We start from the raw sequence: 20,962 nt of genomic DNA on the forward strand, positions 1-20,962 counted from the left end.
TTATCCATCTCCAGGAGATGATCTCATGTGTGGGTGCAAGTGAGTAATTTCTCCTCAGAGACTTTTTAATTGTTCTTTGGAACAGGTTATGAGACGTACTCACTGGTCTACAGCACTCGGGGTCATGGGAGGTGGGCTGTAACAGGTCCTTTAAGTAATTTAACGCAAATTTCCACCACAAGTATTCTTGCTTGCCGCACACGCTGATGAATTAGGCTACTTTGTAGTGTGCTTTAAAGTCTAATTGTGGTAACCAAGCTTCGATTATGGTCAGATGATGGGGGCAAATTATTTTAGTTTGGATCACAAATTCTGCATCTAAAAGCCTTCAAAATGTCAGTTTATATTGGGTCTTGGGGTTTCATAACATATTTTAATTGAAATTAGTACAAACGTAAGACGTTATGCCTTGAATTTTCACCCTGGAGTTTGAGGGACCTGCCTTGCAAAGCAGCCTTGGGTATGACCAGAATAAGAAGATTATTGGTGAGGCTAAATTAATTATTCTAGTTATTAGATTACATTATTCACTTATGACTCTAAAAATAAAATTGTTGTGGAATTAAACTGTTTGCCGTTATCCCGTGGTTTCATTCACCCCACAGGCTGCGAGGTGAATGAAAGCTCGTTGGCCGTCTTTTACCCCGTTGATATCAATGTGCCAGTGGACCGGCCTGCCCGGGATACCACCAGCATCACTTCACCTCTCCACGTTTCCAAGTAGCAGCCCAGCAGAGAACCCCATCCTCCTCTCTCCGTTCATTGGTGACACTTGATGCCCATCACGAGGAGCGAGCCGCGGGGCATTCCCTATCCGCGTGCTTCGTCGGAAGTGGTCGCCTTTTCCCTTTGCTCCATTGGACCGAGCCCTTGTCAGTCGGGATCCCTCACGTTGAGCACAGTCCGCCTCTCCGACTCTGTGTCTGCTCAGACTACCGTCATATTGGTTGCTAGAAGCAGCAACGACCACGGCAGAAAAGAAGACCCCCACCATAATGAAGAACGGGCTTCCACGGCGCTTAACGCACGATTTAGTTTTTTAAATACATTTTACATTAATAAATTAAATAGTCGGTATGATACCGTCAAGTAATCGTGTACCTTCAGTGGTTTCAGCCGACACCGTGGTCCGCAAGGGGGATATATGCCTGAGTTCTCTTAATAGCCATTTTTTGCAGACAAAGAGAGCTGTTGAATAGAGCTTTCAGGAGACACACGGGTAAGATATGAAAATTAGAAACTAATCTGCACTTGCCGAACTTGTCACGTTTGTCTTCTTGGCTCATTTAATAGTACACAGGACCGTCTGTGTAACTTATAAAAAAAATGTGGATTTTTTTTTAACAAGCTAAAATGCTAACTCCGCTAGCTAGTTAGTTAGCCAAAGCTAACTAAAACGCTAGAAATTCCCGTTCTGGGGAATGCTAACAATTAGCATTTTTGACAGTTCACAAGCCTGGACAGTAACTTGATTATATCTTTTGCCAACTAAATGACAAAAATCTCTAATATTTGCTTTTTTAAGCATTATATTTATATGACTGCAGTCCACGAGCTAGCTCGGCAATTATGAGCCTGTAAAACGTTTTCAATAGTTACATTTAGAGGTGTCCGGGGGGATGGCTGTGGTTCGTTAGCGGGTTAGCAAGTGAGCTAACTTGGCTGGGACAGGGAAAATGTGGGGCCTCCAGGACCCGAGAGGCCTTCCAGCCAGATCTATGAACCATCTATGATAACGTTTTAACGCGATTGTCGGATTTCTGTTGACTTTAATAGCACCTGAATCTGTAATGTAGCCAACGATACTATAACGGACCTGTCAAGATTGCACTTAAACGAAGACTGTTTTTGTAATCGTATAACTTAAGGCAATTAGCATGGCATCTAAACGGATTTGGAAGAATATGTCTTTGTTAGTAATTTGAGATTTTCTTTTTAGATTAAAAAAGTATATATTTATTAAATGATGTGTTTGTAACGATGTACTAAGCTCAAACAACTAACAAAGGAACACGGGTGTCGAATAATTGCTGTGGAGAAAGCGTTGATTCAGTTCAAGTAGTGCATTATTGAGTATGGATGAAAATGTTGCTTCAAAGGTGTATTTTAACCGGGAAGTTCTTCAGCGTCCGGTTTGTCACGTTTTAAGCGATGGGGGGAAACAATCATCTCATCCGTTTTGATTTTTTCTTATTGCATGGCATGTCCCACAAATCTTCTATAATGTGAGGAGCCACAAATAACTCATTAATTCTGTTCTGGTCTGGTCTGAGCAGGGGAGGCATCCTCCCTTAATCTTGTCTTCTCTCCAGACCTCTCTTAGATCAGTGTGGTCCCAGGAGAATGGGTGTGTTGGGTTGTCGGAGAGGAGAAGTAGCCTAGTTCTGTTTCAGGACGGCTGAAATGGCTGTGGACTGGATCACACTTGGTGCAGCCATTGTTGACAGCAGCAAAAGTCAGAAGGTTCAGGAGGACTGTCTCACACTTGAATTGGCTTTAATTGCAGACGCATGTCTACATGCTCCTGTGTGTGTTGTCTGTTCTTTATCAATTAGAAATATACAAAAGTTCTTTAATATTTGCTATCACACGGATTGGGTATTTGGACATACGGTGGTCTGTGCTATTCTGTGTTAATTAAATGCACTGACCTGAAAGCTAGTGATTGTATGTTTGCAGTTGTTCAGTCAGTGCCAGCATGTCTGGTATGACAGTAGCCACACTAATGAGAACAAGGAACAGATAAGACTGAAGTACAAGTTGGCAGATTTTCAGTTATAGGTGCCAGTTTTCATGAAACACATGAGCATTGTGCTTCTGTGTATCTTAGGGTAATTGTTTGAATTAGTGTCACTGTGGACATAAAACTGTCAGACTAACCAGCAAACTTGTATTCTTTATTTTTTGTTGGTTTTTTCTTTTTAGCTGTTTGTCAAAGGAGATTTGGAATATGGTGCCAAGTTTATGATATAATCATACTTGTGCATGAGAAGTAGTTGTATAGTTATAGCTTTTGGAAGCCAGGGACTATGTAGTCATAGTTGTTGTAAACTTGAACATTGCATGGTTTGTGTTTTTGGGGCTTTTTGAACTGATTCGCAAGATAAAGAATAACTCTCACAAGCCGGGATGGAAAAGCTCTTGAGATGTAACTGATATAATATTAGCCTCACAGTTCCAGTTCAACTTGGAGGACACACAGCAGGGTGGGAGCATGCACTTTTACTTTGGAGTTCAGTGGTTTGTTCATTTTGACAGTACAGTTACAGAATCAAGAAAACTTCTGGCAAATTTAGGTTGTGAGCAGAAAAACCGTTGTGTTCAAACAAAACTTTGGCAAATGAGAGGCTGTTGTTTGCATGTTTTGCTTTCTCAAATTGAATTGGCTGGACACACAGTTCACTTTGAGCCATGTACCTCTTCGAACAAATCTTGGAGTGCCTTTCAACATTTGGCAGTTTAAACATAAAGCACTTTTATAAGCATGATCATTATTATGATGTTTAGTCCCACAATGGGAAAAGTCAAATATGGCTTTAATATCTATTCCTGAAGACATATAAATATAGTATGATTGCAATAATATTGCTGCTTTAAAAAGTTGAATTAGCTGTTTAGAAATTCTTAAAATGATACGTATCCCTCTACTACACTGGAGAATGCACATCCTGATTTACATAACTAATACTGATTTTGTGCTACATCAATAAAAGGCTAGTCTCAATGTCTAAAGCAGGCTGCAGGTTTCCACATGTTTGAGCAATATTTGACCAAGACAGGTTTTTAAACTTGTTACAAATCCTGAGAAACAACCCTTTGAACATACATAACGTGTTCCACTTAAGTCTGTTATACTGTTTGCTACACTGTATGTCATCTGATAACGTGTAACGTATAACAAAGTGGATGAACTTATACTGGTTTATAAAACTGTGTTGCTATTAGGGCTGCCACAAACGATTATTTTGATATTTGACTAGTCACAGATTATTTTTGCGATTAGTCGACTAATCAGATCATGCATCCATTGGATGTAAAACTACAGCTTATTGCACCAGCAGCATCTGCTCTTATATAACTATCATTAGCTTACAGCTTTAAGTGTTTAAGGTATGTGCTAACTAAAAATAAAGACAAGATGATAGTTTATTGAATTTTAATGAAATCTGAAGATTGTTTAGGTGAAGTTTAATAAACTCCTTGCTATCTAAAATATAACAGGACACCGGAGTATATTCTCGAGCATCTCTCACTTCTGATAATCAGCTGTCTGCTTGACGTTTATTCAACTGTGTAAAAACTATAACTTTAATCTCAGCCAAACCGATTTACTTAGGAACAAATAAAATACAAAAAAAAAGCCAAACAATAACATTTTTAAGTTATCTAAATGACTTATCTATCATGTTTAACCTGAGTAGCGAAAGACGGCGGTGGGTTTGAAAACGATTTGCGTGAGCCTTGCCCCCGGCTAGCTATCGAGCTGGTGGGTAACAGACGTCTCCGAAATTGTCGGAGCGCTTTTGAAAATATGTGGTGTCTTAATAAACTGAGCAGATATTTGAGGTTTACACAGCTACATTCTCACCTGAAAATATGCTAAACATTTATTTTGTGTCCCAGAAAGAATAATAAGAGTAATATTAAAACTAACTAGCTGCCGCCATTGTTGGAAACTGAGCAGGGCCGCGCTATGAATTCTGGGACACAGCTTCTTCTTCTTCGGGGTTTAACAACAGCTGGCATCCTTGTAGATTCAGTGCTGCCATCTTCTGTTTCAGTCCATTATTACACTCTTAAATCCTACTACTTATTCCTGCGTCTTTTGTGATCTTACAAAGCTTCAAACGACACGTCGACTATTAAATTAGTCGTCGACGTAATCGTGACTAGTCGACTAATTGTGGCAGCCCTAGTTGCTGTGCACAGCAGCTGTGATTGGCCGTTACTCTCTTATGAATGTACGCTAATCGGCTGCTTTTTAGGGACACCATTGGCTTACTAACACAAATATCTTAATCAGCTAGTAACATGGCAGTGAGTTGATGCGTTTAGACATAGGCATGGTCAAGGTAACCTAGTGAAGTTCAAACTGTGCATCAGAATATGGAAGAAATATGGTTTAAGCAACTCTTGTCAGCTGAGAACTGGGGCTACATTCTTTTTTTTTTTCTTTTCTTTTTTTTGACAAACTCACCAAAATTGGACAATAGACGGCTGGAAAATGTTGCTTTTCCATTTCTGCTCTGACATTTGGAGGGCAGAGTCACATTTTGGCATAAACAACATGAAAGCATGGGTCCATCTTGCTTTATATCAACATTTCAGATGCAGTGGAATGGGGGGATATTTGGGGCCCCTTAGTTCCAGCTCGGCATGGTTTAAATGGCACAGCCTGTATGAGTGTTGCTGCTCAGCGTGTCTAAGCGTTTAAGACCACAGTGTACACATCTTCTCGTTGCTCCTTTCAATAGGATAACACACAATGTCACAAAGATCAGATCATCTGAAAGTGGTTCTTCGAACATGACAATGACTTCACTGCACTGAAATGGCTGCCACAGTTGCCAGATCTCAGTCCAGTAGAGCACCTTTGGGATGTGGTGGAACGGGAGATGTTCGTCCATGATGTGCACGTGATGATTCTGCATCGACTGTGTGATGCAATCACGTCAACATGGACCGAAATCTCTGGAATGTTTCCAGCACCTTGTTGACGTGAAGGAAAAAGGAGGTCCCAGAAACATCATAAGCTTGGTTATGCAGACTAGTGGCTGAAGAAAGAACTGACCTTTGGAGTTGGAGTTGTGACATCTGATTTCATTATCCAAGTAATCTGACAGGTTTTTTGTTGTTGTTGGTAAAAACAGTGAAAAATGGCAGTAAGAATATCTGATACACAGGCAATGGCATCATTTTCACCTATAAAATGTTGCCATAATAGTTCAGATATAAATTCAAACCTCTGTTATGCACAAGTTTGGTTTAGCCTCTGCTGTTCTGACAGTTACAGATTAACTGTGTTTTGTTACTGTGAATAATTCAAACCTAAAAACTGAACTTTAATATACCCTAAGAGCACCCAAGTCTTTTTTAAAAGCCAAACCCTGTCAAATGTTTTTGACTTGGTAACTCAGTGATCAATATGCTAATTTAATCTACTCTGCACTGTTGGCTCAGATAAGATGCACATACTTGGCACAATAATATTTGTGTATCTCTGTGATTTCCATACAATGTGGAGATTTGGCACAAAGTGGAATTTTTATGTGCCTTGTTACAAGCGGCAGAGTAAAAGCTGTCGCTTACAATGACGTGCACAAAACTAGAAAGCAGTTCACTGACTGCTGTTGGCAATTATTTTGCTGTGTTATAGGGCAGTTTAAGTCTGTAGTGCTTTCTTTCTGAGAAGTGCTGATGGGGTGACAATAACCACAGGAAAAAAAGGGGAAAAACTGTGGCCAAGAATTGATAAATTGGTTTTTGCAGTGGGCTCGGTGAAGGCATTATTTACAGTGGTGGGTTTTCCCCACTGCTGTCACTGTTACGGCAACAAATAGGAATGATCTAGTTTTCAGCGCTTGAGAGTAATGACCATAAACCCTGTGAAAACTGTTGTCGTAGTAAGATGCATTAGAATCAGTTTCACATACATAAAATAATAATTTTGTAATGTAGTTGTGGCCACAAGCAGCACCGCTGAAAAGTTGCTGAGAAGTTTTCTGAGACTATTGCAGCAAAGACATTGGCTTCATTGTTTAGGGCAGAGGAGAGGCTTTAAACCCAGCTTCAAACAAACATTTCTAACCAGTTTAGACAATGTCATTTGTATGTTGCCGTTAGAAATGATGTGTAGTTCATCACTCCATCGCCAGTCAGCGGTAGTTAGACCGCAGAATAATCTTTTTTTTCTTCTTACTGGCACTACCCCTTGAGCGCACTGAATACAGACATCCAGCAGAGCAGACCATGTAGAAAACGTGATCAGCGCTGTTGTACAGACACTTACAGAGCATGAAGTAGGGATGGGTACTGCAGCCAGGTATTAAACAGACCCTAGGGCTAACTTATAAAAGACTGTAGTGTCAATAAGCTGAAGTTATCATAATGTTTTGGTTTTGTTACTGGAGGCAAAAAAACCCCAACAAAACCAAACCCCAAAACAACACAAAAAACACGTTTATTATTGGTACATGAGGCTTATCTTTCTGTGCTCCTCTGTTAGTTATTAAAACATAAATCTGTGGTGCATTTTTTTTCTGTTCCCTATTTAGAAGACAGTTCTCTCTTTCTCTTTTGGAGCCTGCATGCAAGGGGCGGGACACGGGGCAGCTCTGTCCCACACACAGAAAATTAAATGCTCAAAAGTGTGGCTGAACTTTGCCAGAGTTGATGCTGACACTGGTTGTTGCCACAGTTGCAGCGGTCTTTTAATGCGGAAACACAGTCAGTGTGTTGAAACTTTAGTGAAAGTACATCACATTCAGATGAAGAAATGCAGTTTTTGACTGTAGAGCTGGTAGCACACCCACAATTATTCAAATTATCAGTTGTTTCATCTAAAATATGGACCTGGGTTAATGAGTCAAAGTCACTATTAGCAGGCTGACTGTTTCTGGTGAGTGTGTTCAGTCTGGGATGGTCATCATCTGGACCGTCGCTCCCAATCCCCCAAATTTTTTTTCATAATTTGATTGTTAAGTTACTCCAAAAAAAATCCCAATAAGAATATTAAATCCGTACCTTATTGCTGGTATCACATGCAGGGCTCGCAAAATCGCTAGCCCGACGTCCCGGGGCTAGCAATTTTTCCAGTCGGGCTACCAAAATCTAACTCAACCCTGCCCGTCGGGCTATCGTAGGAAGGAAAATATATGTCTATGCTTTTGCATTCTTTCGGAAATGTAGCTGAGTAATTATGTCATTGGCATCGATGAGCCACTGTCAATATGTGACATATTGAAATCGCGTTTGAATTTGCGCTTGCTTTTTGCTTTCACTTTCATTTTGCGATCGCGCGAACGGTGTGTAGAGAGCGGCAGCACTGATTGGTGAGTGACGATTAATTGCGCACCAATTCCTCTGACATCGTCTTATCACTCATTGGCTTACTATTCAAACGCGACAAGTGAAATCTCTCGCTGCAAGCTTAGACATGTGAGAGGTTGAGTGCGCAAAGAATCGCTGACCGTTCTGTAAGTGCGTGTGTTAAAGCAGCAGGATTTACGCTGGTATTTTAGTTCTGCTCAGCCAAATAAGACAGGTCAGGGTGAAGAAGGGGCAGCCAAAGAAAAGCTTACCACAAAACGGAAAAGTTATGACAAATCAGACTATGAGGCAAAAAGAAAGCGCAGGTTTTTTGGTTTCATGGACAAAAGAATTTCTGTGGCTGGAATATGACAAGCTAAATAACATAATGTCTGCCGGGTGTGTTGTGAGTTTCATTTGATTTCTGAGTCGACAAGCGCCTTTGTTACTGGGACCAGTCATTTTAAGAAAGACCCCATCAGAAATGCATTATTGCCCAGTCTGCAGTATCTTTCCCAGAACAAACAGCAATTGCAAAAAAAATACTAAAAATAAACCAAGCACAACAAGAACTCCTGAAAAAGCTGTTTAGAACAGCGTGCTATATTGCAAAGAGTGAACTATATTGGCAAAATTTAGCAGTCTTTGCAAACTTCAAAAAGCAAATGGTCTAGATCTTGGTTCCACTTGCCTCTTACCTGTGATTTCAGTGGAAATTTCAGATTCAGGATCTGACACAGACTGATTCATGTTCTACACAGTTCTTACAAGTTCATAGAAATTTCTGTTCAATTTGAACCAAGTATTTGAGTTGATGGTTGTAATTTTTATACAGTTGCTGTGATTTGTATTTTAACAATTTTTTTGATTAATTTTTGTTTCCGTTACAATATTATACTTTAATGTATAATATTGTAAAGGAAACAAAACATTAAAAAAAAATAGCTTTCTTTTTTATTCGGGCTACTAAAATTTATTTCGGGCTACCAAAAACTGAAGAATGCCTGCCCAAAGGGCTACCAGAGATTTTGAAATTTTGCGAGGCTTGACATGTAGTTGGCAGGTGAAAATAACAATGGGAAAATGACAAATGGGAAATGACCCAAATATATTAAGGACATTTTAAAAAGGTTGTCCTGTATACAACTTGCTGCCAGACCAGTCGAAATATAAACCTAAACCTCTGTTATGCTCAAGTTGGGATTTGCCTTTGCTGTGTTAACAGTGAGTATTTCACTGTTCACTGGTGGGCACTGCTATCAAACTTTGTATGAAAGCAATCCTGTTGCAAAATAAAACAGCCTATATAATGCAATCAAATCTATCTCGCAGCTGAATGTTGACAACAAAGCAGAAAATGGCATCCCATGTTGTCATGTTTCTCGGTTAACAGATTTTGAAACTGATTCAAGTTTATGTAGACACAATAAGTCTGTAGATGACAAACAGAGCTCGACAACAGACTCACGTGACTGTCTGGGATCAATCAAACCTTTATTTGTAGTGATTGTGCAGGTTTTATGTGTTAGTGATTTTATTTTTATTTTGGCTATTAATAGTTAAAATATCAACACAAAAATGTTCATTAAAAATATTTTGGCAAAAAAGAATTGGATAAACAAACTTGACTGAAAAAGTAAAGATTGAGCTTATTACACCTCACCTTCTTAAAAATGGTGTATTCCAAATGGTTGTAACTAGATTTTAGTGATGATCATATTTCAGTTTTATATTTGTCCATCATCTTTATTATATTTATCTTGACTCCTGCTTCTTTAAAGTTGCCTTTTCTTCTGAGTTTATACAGTAACGCTCATTTCAAAAAGCTGCAGTGTTAATAGACTAATTCACAGCATTTTAAGAGGTTTGTTGTTAAACGTTTTTTTGTTGTTGTTTTTTTAAATAACCTGATCCATTTTATAAATAATTTTTGGTTTTCTGTTTCCCCAAGCCTCTAATTTAGTATGCTATTTTTATTGAAATGTCTTTAGTTTGATATAATATTGATGAAGTTTTAGGCATTTTTTTTGGAAGTTTTATAACATATAGTAGTCAGTTGTCATGCTTTGAAGTCTGTTCATACATGGTTACTATGTCACAGTCATTCATCATAATTTTGGCTTCATTTTTCATTATCCTAGTACCAGTTAATATATACTTAGTACAGATCATTGTTGGAAGGAGGAAGAACTGACTACCTGTGGAAAAATGGCAGAAAATTACTTTTATTTTATTTCCATTTTCAATAATCATAGCCAATTCACTGCACAGATGAGGTGGTGGTATAAAAGTTAACCTCTGCTTGCAAATAATTTGGAGTTGCGTTGTGGAAATTTTGATGACATCTGCTTGAATTTTGAAGGCTGTTTTAGCAAAATAGAAAACTTCTTTAGCACTTAGTCTGCAACTTCAGGCTCTTGTTTTAATAAGCTTATCCCATGTCAATAAACTGCACAAAACATAGAGGGGGGGGGGGGGGGGGGTCTAAATCACATGAGATTGTTTGGTAATAACAATTGTGCAAATTGGGTCTTTAAATTGGAAAATTGAGCAGTAGAGTGAAATATTTCACAAGTAACTAGACTGTTTGTTCTGGGAAAGCACAGTGCATTTACAACAAAATGGTGAATGGCCTCAAGGATAGAAATGTATCAGCCAGCTGATTGGTCTAGAATCTCATGGAGCCAGTGTCAAGAGAGGTACACACTTTGAAGCTGGCATCCAGTTGTAGGTTCATTTTGTTTTTGCAGATTAAATGTAGACCATTACATGGCTATTTATAACCTTTGTCGGGTAGGTATTTTGCATGGACTGGGTTGTGAAATACAATGGACATATTGAAGTTTATTGCAAATTCTTTGGGTAATGCCAGCTGGGTTGTAAGCTACACCAGTGTTGCAGTTTGTTTTAGGGGGGGTATAGCAACCAATATTGGCTGTTAAAGGAGATTCATTGTTCTGTCCTCATCTTTTTTCTGACAAAGCAAATCCATAAGTGGGCCAGGGTCCTAAGTCTGTGATAAACGTAGTGAGCTGCCTTGAGCAAATGTCATGTGCTGAATCTCAGCGTGGTTTGCTTACCTTGCGTAACATTTTCTGTCACAGCTGATAGTGTTGAACTGTGATGTGTTCGTTAGTATTTATAGGTAAACTTTACTCTGCATGCTGGTTGACATGATGTTTCATAATCGTTGGGTAACAGGTTTTAGCCCAGAAGAAGATTGAGTTAACCGACCAAAAACAAAAGAAAAGATAGGAAGTTAGATTTGATGATTCCAGAGAGACTAGAAGACTTTTGTGTTAGTAGCTCGTTAAATGCCTGTTCTTTTAAGTGTGGTACAATATGGTTTCTGTGCTAATTTCTTGCACTCGTTTCATTCAAAGTTCACTGAAGATGGACTAAAATTATTTTCAGAAATGGGAATTTGTTGTAATTCCTTTTAGCAACAAAGACCCTTGGCAGATATATTTAGATTTTCTTTATAGAACAATACAATATTTAGCGATTTTAAAATCATGGACAATGTTTGTTTGTTTTTTCCCCCCTTTTTTTCAGACAAAAATAATGAACATATTTCCCTAAAATGTATCCCTGCTGAGATAATGGAATGGAATAATCTCGTCACAATAAGTTATGAATTTGTTGTTTGTGGCATTAAATGTGTTGCTAATAGTGAAGTTGCAGAGTGCTCTGTAGTGGACGAACTGTGCGGCACAAACATGGTCGAAGGGTGTTTCTCCCATCTCTTCTTTACTTTAATTCTCATTTGTCTGTGATAAATTGGGAAACCAGTATATATGCAAATGGCTAATATCGGCACCATCAGGATCTAAACCTAAACTAGTGTGAAGAAGTGCTAAGCTGTTTGGCTGAAGATACTGTTTTGGTATACGCATCTTACTATTTTGCCAGTTGTGTGGACACTAACAAAGCCACAATGTCAAAAAACTCATCAGAAACAGGAAAGCAGATGGTTATGAATTCCTTTAGGGCTTTGGCATCTTTGGCTGCTTCTCTATAGTAACTCTGCTCACTGTAAAATTTGGATTATTAGAATGCACTCTAGTGCTAGAACCTCCAAATCCCTGTCAAATTCTACTAGTGATAAATCAACCACTTATGTGAGAGTGTATGTGAATATACATGTGCCCTGTCTGCTGCTGTTACAGGGAAGGTTTTTGGTCAGGTCTAGACTGGCTCTGTAATACAGTACATACCAGCAGATCAGCTGTGAGCAGATCCTAGGTTCATTTATAGCTGTGGCCTTGTGTCCCTGCATGTCTGCCTGGCAACTCGTAACTCTGCTGTTCCAACAGCTCAAGCTCACCCACCTCCCAGACACTCTGGCCCCGTTATACTCTCACCATGTCTAATTACTAGATGCACATTAGTCTGGGGAATTTAAATGTAGGGCATTCTTTGTGTAGCTTGTACCTCAGTGTTAAATGTAGGTACCATTGCTGCTGTTGGGATGTTCTCACCTGTGAGTTAATCAGCTTTGTCTTCTTTTATATTCAGGTCCCAGGGGCTCCTATTAATGAAGAAAGTGGGCATCATGTGGAGCAATCTGAAGAGCAGATGCCAGACACTCTTCCACAACAACAGTTCAGGACCCCATGAAAGCAGGATTGAGACAGACACTGTCCACTGTGTGGTGGACATCGGTCAAGGAGGCAGCTCAGGTGGGGCACAGGCATCAGGAGCCTCCAGCCCGTCACGAAGCCTCCTACCAGTGCCAGTGGTAACAGCAGGGCGCCGTCATCATAATTGTGTGTCGGACATACCTCAGATTGTAGAGATAACTATTGACAAGGACGCTGAAGATGTGCGGGGTGGGTCCGGGGGTGTTCCCTTGGCTCGTAGAGACTCCTACTCCCGTCATGCCCCGTGGGGGGGCAAGAAAAAACACTCATGCTCCACCAAAACCCAAAGCTCTTTGGAGGCAGATAGGCGGTCTGGCCGCTTGCGCGGGAGTGGGAACCGTAGGGACAGGCGCTATGGGGTCAGCTCTATCCAGGAGACAAATGACTCTGTATCAGTAGGACGCAGTCTGAATGGTCGGTCTCTGCGCCAGCGGCTAAGTGATACAGTTGGGTTGTGCTTACCCCTGCCTGCTCGCAGGTGCTCACGTTCCTCTAAGAACGCCGTCACCTCCAAACGTAAGATTCACCTCACTGAGCTCATGTTGGAGACCTGCCCCTTTCCACCAGGCTCAGACCTTGCTCACAAATGGCACTTGATCAAACAGCACACAGCACCAGTCAGCCCGCATTCCTCTACTGCCCTTCTGGATGCTTTTGACCCAGCCCACCCCTCTCCCGAGGATGAGGAAGAACGTCTGCGCGAGCGCCGCAGGCTCAGCATCGAGGAAGGTGTGGACCCACCACCCAATGCACAGATCCACACCCTGGAGGCCTCAGTGCCAGGATCCTCTCTCTACAAACTGGGACCAAAAATGGCTCCTGGCATGGGAGAGGCCTCTGGGGAAGGCCGGGTCACAGGGGCTGGGAGCGCTCTGGCTGCTGCATCATCAGGAGCCTGTGGGCAGTTGTTGGGGGCTGCAGCGTCATCCCAGGACTGTGACTCTGAGGAGGATTCGACCACCCTTTGTCTGCAGGCCAGGAGGCCCAAGCAGAGGCATGCTTCAGGGGATGGTCACCTTAGCCGACAACAACCCGGTCCCTGGAAGGTTCATACTCAGATAGACTACATCCATTGTCTGGTGCCAGATCTTTTAGAGATTACAGGTCTGCCCTGTTACTGGGGCGTAATGGACCGCTACGAGGCAGAAGCGCTGTTGGATGGGAGGCCCGAGGGCACCTTCCTGCTGCGTGACTCAGCCCAGGAGGACTACCTCTTCTCTGTTAGCTTCCGCCGTTACAATCGCTCCCTGCACGCACGCATCGAGCAGTGGAACCACAACTTCAGCTTTGACGCTCATGATCCTTGCGTTTTCCACTCTTCCACTGTCACAGGACTGCTGGAGCACTATAAAGACCCCAGCGCCTGCATGTTTTTCGAACCTTTGCTTACAGCGCCTCTTCATCGGACTTTCCCCTTTGGCCTGCAGCACCTGGCACGGGCCGCCATCTGCCGCTGGACCACTTACGATGGTATAGGGTCTCTGCCATTGCCTCCTGCCCTGCAGGACTTCCTCAAGGAGTATCACTATAAACAGAAAGTACGAGTTCGCTGGCTGGAGAGGGAACCGCCACTCAAAGTCAAATAGGGCGGCTTCTCCATTGCCTGTTAGACATGCTGCAGGAGGAATTCATGACTTTAGAAATTCCTCATTAGCAAAATGGAAGCTATACTGATATGGCTTTCTTACCGGTGGGGGATCGAGTTTAAGTGTAACAAGCTATACAAGATTCATTCTAAACTTTGTTTTAGTTATTACTTACATCACAAAAGTACATATGATTATATTCAGTATAATGCTGTCTGGCAAGCACATGTTTTTGCGTTGAACAGGTTGTTTTGACAGGGAGGGGAGACACAAATATCAGTGCTTTGTGTCTTTTTTTTTTTCCTTTCTCCTGCTTTGTGCTAAGTGTCTGCCTGATCCCACAACATCACCCTGCCTGTAGACCTGCCTGCATGCCTCCCCCGTTCATCCTAAATTGCTATTTAGGCTTACATGGCTATGTTGTACAGCTCACTTTGTGCGCTCTTACTTTTCTTCCTTAGCTTGTCAAAGCACCTAGTGGAGCACCTTTACAAGAGAAGGTGTGTGTGTGTGTGTGTGTGTGTGTGTGTGTGTGTGTGTGTGTGTGTGTGTGTGTGTGTGTGGGTTGAGAGGGGATCTGGAGGTGCTATTTTGGTATACTGCAGTCAGAGCTTGTCCTATGGATAGAGCTACATAAGTCATATTCTTTGCCATCTTGTTGCATGCATCAGTGAAGCCAGAGATGAAGGAAAACAAGTGATTTCTAAGGATTATGCGTAAGTCCTAAAGGAACATTAGTTTCTCTTTGAGCAGTATCGTGAGTGATGATTAATAAATCAGTTGACTGTGTGGCATTTAGTAAGCAAGCTAAACTTGTCAGCTTTATTCCACCTGTGTGGCATTGCTTTGAAAACATGACAGATTGTGAGGAAATCTTGTCATTGGTGCAGTTGTGAAAGCAGCCTCTCACTTCTTCACTGACCATAGGCAGTTTGGCATGTGGACACATGCACCCAGTTCAGTTCTTCCTGAAATCGAGGTTAATATTTTATTCCGTTTTATAGGTGCCTCCTTAAGCTCACGATCCATTTGTTGCATCAGCAATATCTGTATATTCAATATATAAATAAAAATTCAAATATATAAATAAATCTCAATCCATGAATTCAACATATGTAATTACAATTGAAACATCAGTGCAGCTAGGCCTGGGTTCTTTTGGTTACAATAAAGAATCCTAACAAATGTTTTTCATAGGAAGTGAGAGCAGCTGTGTAAAGACTATCTCTTTAAGCAAGTCGATTTACAGTGTAGTGAGGCAGTAACGAGCCTTGTTCAAGATCGGGCTGTGTCATGAGACACTTCATATAGTTATAGATGAATGAAGAGCATTTCAAAAGCTCAGCAACAATCTTCTAAAATAGGAAAGAACAACTCCCAGGATTAGACAGCAGTGCTACTTTCTCTCTCTGTTCATTGTCATAATTACAGTATTAAATGATGAGAACCCTCAACTCTTGAGAGGCGGGCATATCCTCATTTTAGTTATCTAGCCTGTCATTTCCATAATGTCTTATTAAGCGTAACCTGTGTGCCTCATACATGTCCAGTAATATGTTACTTTATTTTCCAAACAAGAGTGGGAGGTGCCTCAGCACGATCCACTCGGCTCTCATCAAATAAAACTGAAGATGGTCATAATGAAGAGTTGAAGGAGCAATAAGCTCAATATTTATTGTGCACATTAAAGATTTTATAATGGATAACATTTTAGTGGTGCTATGTTGATTAAGCTCTTGCAGATTATTGAAATAACGGTGTGCATTAGCCACATCTGTTCCGACTCTGTGCGCGCATTAGCCGTTCTTTATTGTTGGGTCCAGAGTCAGTTGTGCTGCTGTAGCATGTTTCAGTTTAGATAGCCAACCTGTCACATCTATATTGTTTTCATCCTCAGCTTGTCAGACAGCTGTAATGAGTGAGCTTTAAGCTTAACTTTCTACTGTGAGCATGTTGAATGATCTAACTAAGCTATCAGTATTAAAATCAGTTCATCAGCACAAGTATTTGTTCAGTCTCCTGAGTAGTTGTAAATATGCAATAACTGGCTTTTAAATAACTGACATAAGTTGAAATTTTAATAAAATGTATAGATGACTGAAGGAGGGTGAGATGGGTGGAGACTGAGTAGTTTCATTAGGGTGTAATCCTTCACATTAATGTTTCAAACTAAAATATTTAAACTGAGATACAGATGAGATCATGATCACCGAGCCTACTCTCTCGAGTTCTCAAACTGTTTTTGTTTGTTTGCTCATGTCAGCCCACTCAGCTGTTAAAAGATGTAGTTCCCATCAGTAAGGATGAATCATGAACAAATATATAATTTATTTCTTATATCTGCATCTGTGACCAAAGCTCTTGCACAAACCTACATGTATTAACTAGTAGTTTAAAGCTTATGTAGTGTTAGACTTTAACTAGTTTAGATTTTGGTTTTACAAACAATTAATGGCTAGTTCCCTACTACACTATGTAAGACTTAGAGCTACACCATCAACTCGCTACCAGATACCTTTCCTCTGCTAAACAGTCGTCCAGTTTTCCTCATTTATCAATGAGGATTTTTCTGCAGGTGGTAACACGATTGGTTAAAGGACTTCACCAACCAGTATTAGCTTTTTCGGCTATTTTGTGAACTGATCAAAGTTTTACTTCTTGTTTACTCAAAAGTTGTAGTACTCTAACAGCACTGCAGGTCTCTTTGTATGTTAATCACTGGTGTTAACTGAAGTGGCAGGCGTGACCCTTGAGAGTGGAATAAGGCTGACATGGCGTTTTCTTGCATGTGCACTTCTATGTTTGAGGTATTTTAGCTTCCACACTGAACTGTACAAATGAAACCCCCAAACTACGCATACGTCAGACCGTCTTTCTCACTGTGTCTTGTCTCTCACGCTGCAGCTTAGCAATAGCACACAGCTGCTACAGTACAAGTGCTGCATCCTATATGCAGACACAGATCAAAGGCCAGCGTTGCCATTCTGGAGCCCATGGTCACGGTGCTGTAAGGTCCAGTCTGTGTTGCTTTTTCTTTATTATTATAATAATATACAAACTGTTCCCTCGCCGTCCAGCCACATCGCTGACATTACTGTGACGATGGTGTCCTGTTTAGGCTGAGGTGAACAATAAGGAGGGAGGGAGGAGATGTAGCTGGCTTGCTGAGTCCTGGCTTCCTGTTGCTGCAACAGCATGCTCACAGAGAGGACAAGGGATTTGTCTAAATAAATAGCACTTTAATTGTGTATTTGTTTTATGCAGAGCAGCCCGCAAGTGTTGGGACAGTGACATGTTTGTTTAGTGTTTTTCCCCCTGTCTTTAGTCCAGCATATTGGATTTAATCAAGCTGAGGAACAGATAAGTGTGTGGTTGGAGTTGTTGACCTTTTAGTCGACTTCTCAGAACAAAATTTACAAGTAGGGTCAACAGATTCAGTCTTTTGCAACTAATCCCTGCTGAACTGAGTGATTGCTTTCACTCTTATGTTGAGGATCACTGTTTGTCTGCTTTGATCCAAAACAGAGGAATTGCACTATCCACACCCCCGCAGGGATTTGACTACTCCAAAACCTACTGAGAAATTTGAATAGTTTTCATAATTTTGATACCATTTTGCCGAATTAAAGATCCAAAACAACTGAAAATGTTCCACTGTCCAAATTCTTGTGGAGCGTACCGTGTGCGCGTGCGTGTTAGCTGAAGATGGTGAGACTTGGGTGAGTGTTACGAGGGGTGGGGGGAGCCGGTGCTCCTAAAATATTTCACAGGTGTTGTAGGGTGTGTTGATGGGAGTCGTTTTCTCCGCCTCGCTGAAGACTCGGTGCGTTTGTGTGCGTTTGTGTGTGGATGTATGTTAGCTTACGGACAGAGCCACACAGGGAGAGTTTCCCGTGGAGAGACGGGCAGAGTTGAATGTGAGGGGTGACGACAGTGACTCCTATGAACAACGCCTCTCTGCCCCAGTTCTCCCCCCGCCTCCCCACTTATTCTCAGGCAGGCCCATTGCAAGGAGAGTCCCAGGACCCTCTCAACCCAGTTTTCCCCATGGGAAATATCTGACATTAACCGTAGCACGTTTGCCATATAACCTGTAGATTTAGGTGAGAAAAAAACCAACGTATGAATGATGGATTTACGTAATAGCCTGATGAAAAGAAATTTTATTCTTCAGTGGTGCATACACAGATTTGCACACACTATCAACACTTCTTCTAACAAATGCACTACCCCAGGTATTCACACACCCTCCCTTCCCCCCCAAGCCAGGGATGTATAAACATGGACCACATTTAGCCAGCGCCACGTTTCTGTGCAACACCCAGCCCACACACACACAAAAAAGGGAAGGTAAAGCTGTGTGTGTATATTCTGTGTTCTTAAGCCAAACAAAATACCACAAAAAAAGCTCAACATTTCATTAGTATGACACTACTGGGCTGCACTATGAGAGCCTTGTGTGTGGAGGCAAACCACAAACTCTGCTCTAGATGAGAGATGGTTGTCTCCTTAGCTGTCCCTTAAAATAATAGCAATACCCCTGGATGTAGGACATATAAACCACCACCACCACCACGGTACGACTCATGGTGTCAGATCCTAGAGGAAAAAGAGAGAAACAAAAATAAATAAGAGATATTTAATTTTTTCATGTTCCCATATATAAATATATATATATTTTAGAAAGCTGGGTTAAGTGCTTTATGCAAACAGAAGTATGAAAGAATTATTATTTTTCCTTATTACTGCTCCCTAATATGCAATGGAGTGTAGTGTAACAATGGTTGCAATCCTCTGTCACTTTAATGCTGTATGTGCACATTGGTTGCTGGGTGGATGTGGGTGCCGAGGCAACAGGACTTGACAGTGATGGGAACTAATGGTTGTCACTCTGCAGCACCGGGATGTTCCCAGACTGCCCTATTCGTTTTGGCCAATCACAGAAAGCCCTTTAAATCCGGGGCCACAGCCGCTGCCGCGGGGCTGACCAAACTGTCGTCAGACGAATATCGCCGTTCTGTTCTTTTCTGCTTTTCCTCACCCTTTTCTTTCTTTCGTCTGCTGTCAGGTAGAATTCGGAGCGTGTAAATGGCATAATCATGTTCACATTTCACTGTCTGTTCTGTGTATCTGCATCACCATTCAAAGAGGAAAAAAAACAGTTGTTTTTCAGTATAACCTGTTCATTTTTAAGAGCCGTATGATGCGACACTTGTAGCTGTCACTCTTGGTGCTTGGCTTATGCTTCATTGTCTTAATATTCCAAATAAAACTGTTAAGTGTAATCCACACTGGCCCATGATATAATGTGTATGTATTTCTTTTCCCCCTTTATTATTCCAGCTTACACGTCCGGATTAGCCAAAAGTAGATTTACTGCAGCTCACTACAGTTTAGTTTGTCTTATTTTCCCCCACTCAAAACTACCAATCCTTAGTGTTGTCCCACCTGCCAAATCCTACATTGTACACTCGTACAGGACACCATCCATGGATGCAGAGACCTCAGACTTTCCCTTATTACTCACTTATTCGAGGCAGACTCTGTGTGGATGCCCCTGCAGTTTATAGGCTGACGTGTTAATCATAGTTCACATCTCACCCAGTTACATTTTATGTTCTGGCCTCTTGGTATGGATGGTATGTCAGTCTGTTACACAGGAACCAATCAAAATCTCTGTTTTGTGTGTGACTCAAAAATACAACTTTCATTCAATTTAACAAATTATTCTGTCTCAGAGAGAACGGCAAGTAGAAGATGAGCCAGGTAGCAAAATGTAAAGAAATAACTTGTGTTTAGCAACCACCAGTTTTCACAAAGTGCACTTTATTGAAGTTTTCTGAAGTGAATTATTAAAAAACACATAAAACATCCAACACATTAGTGTTTAACTTTGACAAAGCCATTAAATTGGTTTAGCTTTGCTACTGAAGCTGTAATATAAAACCATGGTATTGATGCTAAAAGTCTCTCATAGAAAAAAAAATATAACAAACAAGCAAAAAGCTCATCTTATGTGTTGATAATTGTGCACATAAATCAAAATGTGAGATATGTGATTCTGTAGAAAACAGCTTGTGTGTCCCTGAGAGCAAAGAAATGCTTTATAGAAAAACACAAACTTGTATCTAAAGTTGTTTCCAAAACCTAACCGAAAATCCTTTTAGGACAAGCATTACCACGTTTCACTTTTGACTTAATGACATGGAATTTTATACAATATCTAGTTTCTTCTTAGTATTTTGTTCATCATTTCATATTATTAACATGTAGATCGAGTTTGTCTTTAGAGATTTAAATATCAAATTGAACAAAAATAACAACGTCAGCAACATGGATACTCGAGTAAAGTGAGTTTAAGTGAATTCCAAGCATTTAAAAGTCTTTACAGATGAATGCGCTCAAATTCTGCATGTTGTTTCACCTTGAAGAGCGTGTTTTGCTAAGGTGAGCACGTTCATACAACACCAACCAAGAAGACTGGGACTTCAGTCTGGACCCCAAAAAGAGGCAATGATTATTTAAGTTGTGGGTATTTTTGGAGGGTATGAATTATATATAGTTTGTAGCTCTGTGCTTTGGGCTCACCTTTGGAGCACAGCCTCTGCACGATGCCCGCGGCCTACCTTCCTCACTGTGCCCAGCAGAAGCTATGCAGACAGACACGGCCAAGCTGCCTGGAACTTCACAGTTAAGTATTTGTTC

The 20,962-nt window shown here is 40.9% G+C and overlaps 1 protein-coding gene across 1 annotated transcript; it reads left to right on the top strand.

Annotated features, from left to right (window-relative positions):
- Nucleotides 1-790: 790 nt before the first annotated feature.
- On the top strand, nucleotides 791-19,552 carry socs5b (suppressor of cytokine signaling 5b). The gene is made up of 2 exons (XM_006799073.3): nucleotides 791-1,219; nucleotides 12,547-19,552. The coding sequence occupies exon 2, from the start codon at nucleotides 12,566-12,568 to the stop codon at nucleotides 14,255-14,257; it is 1,692 nt and encodes a 563-aa protein (XP_006799136.2). The 5' UTR covers nucleotides 791-1,219; nucleotides 12,547-12,565; the 3' UTR covers nucleotides 14,258-19,552.
- The last annotated feature ends 1,410 nt before the right edge of the window (nucleotides 19,553-20,962 follow it).

The sequence above is a fragment of the Neolamprologus brichardi genome, chromosome 13, assembly GCF_056152115.1.
Source record: "Neolamprologus brichardi isolate AB-2024 chromosome 13, ASM5615211v1, whole genome shotgun sequence".
In the NCBI taxonomy this organism is placed as follows: domain Eukaryota; kingdom Metazoa; phylum Chordata; class Actinopteri; order Cichliformes; family Cichlidae; genus Neolamprologus; species Neolamprologus brichardi.

Bases quoted from the DNA above. Each gene is read 5' to 3' on its own strand.
- socs5b (XM_006799073.3), top strand. From the start codon at position 12,566: ATGAAGAAAGTGGGCATCATGTGGAGCAATCTGAAGAGCAGATGCCAG.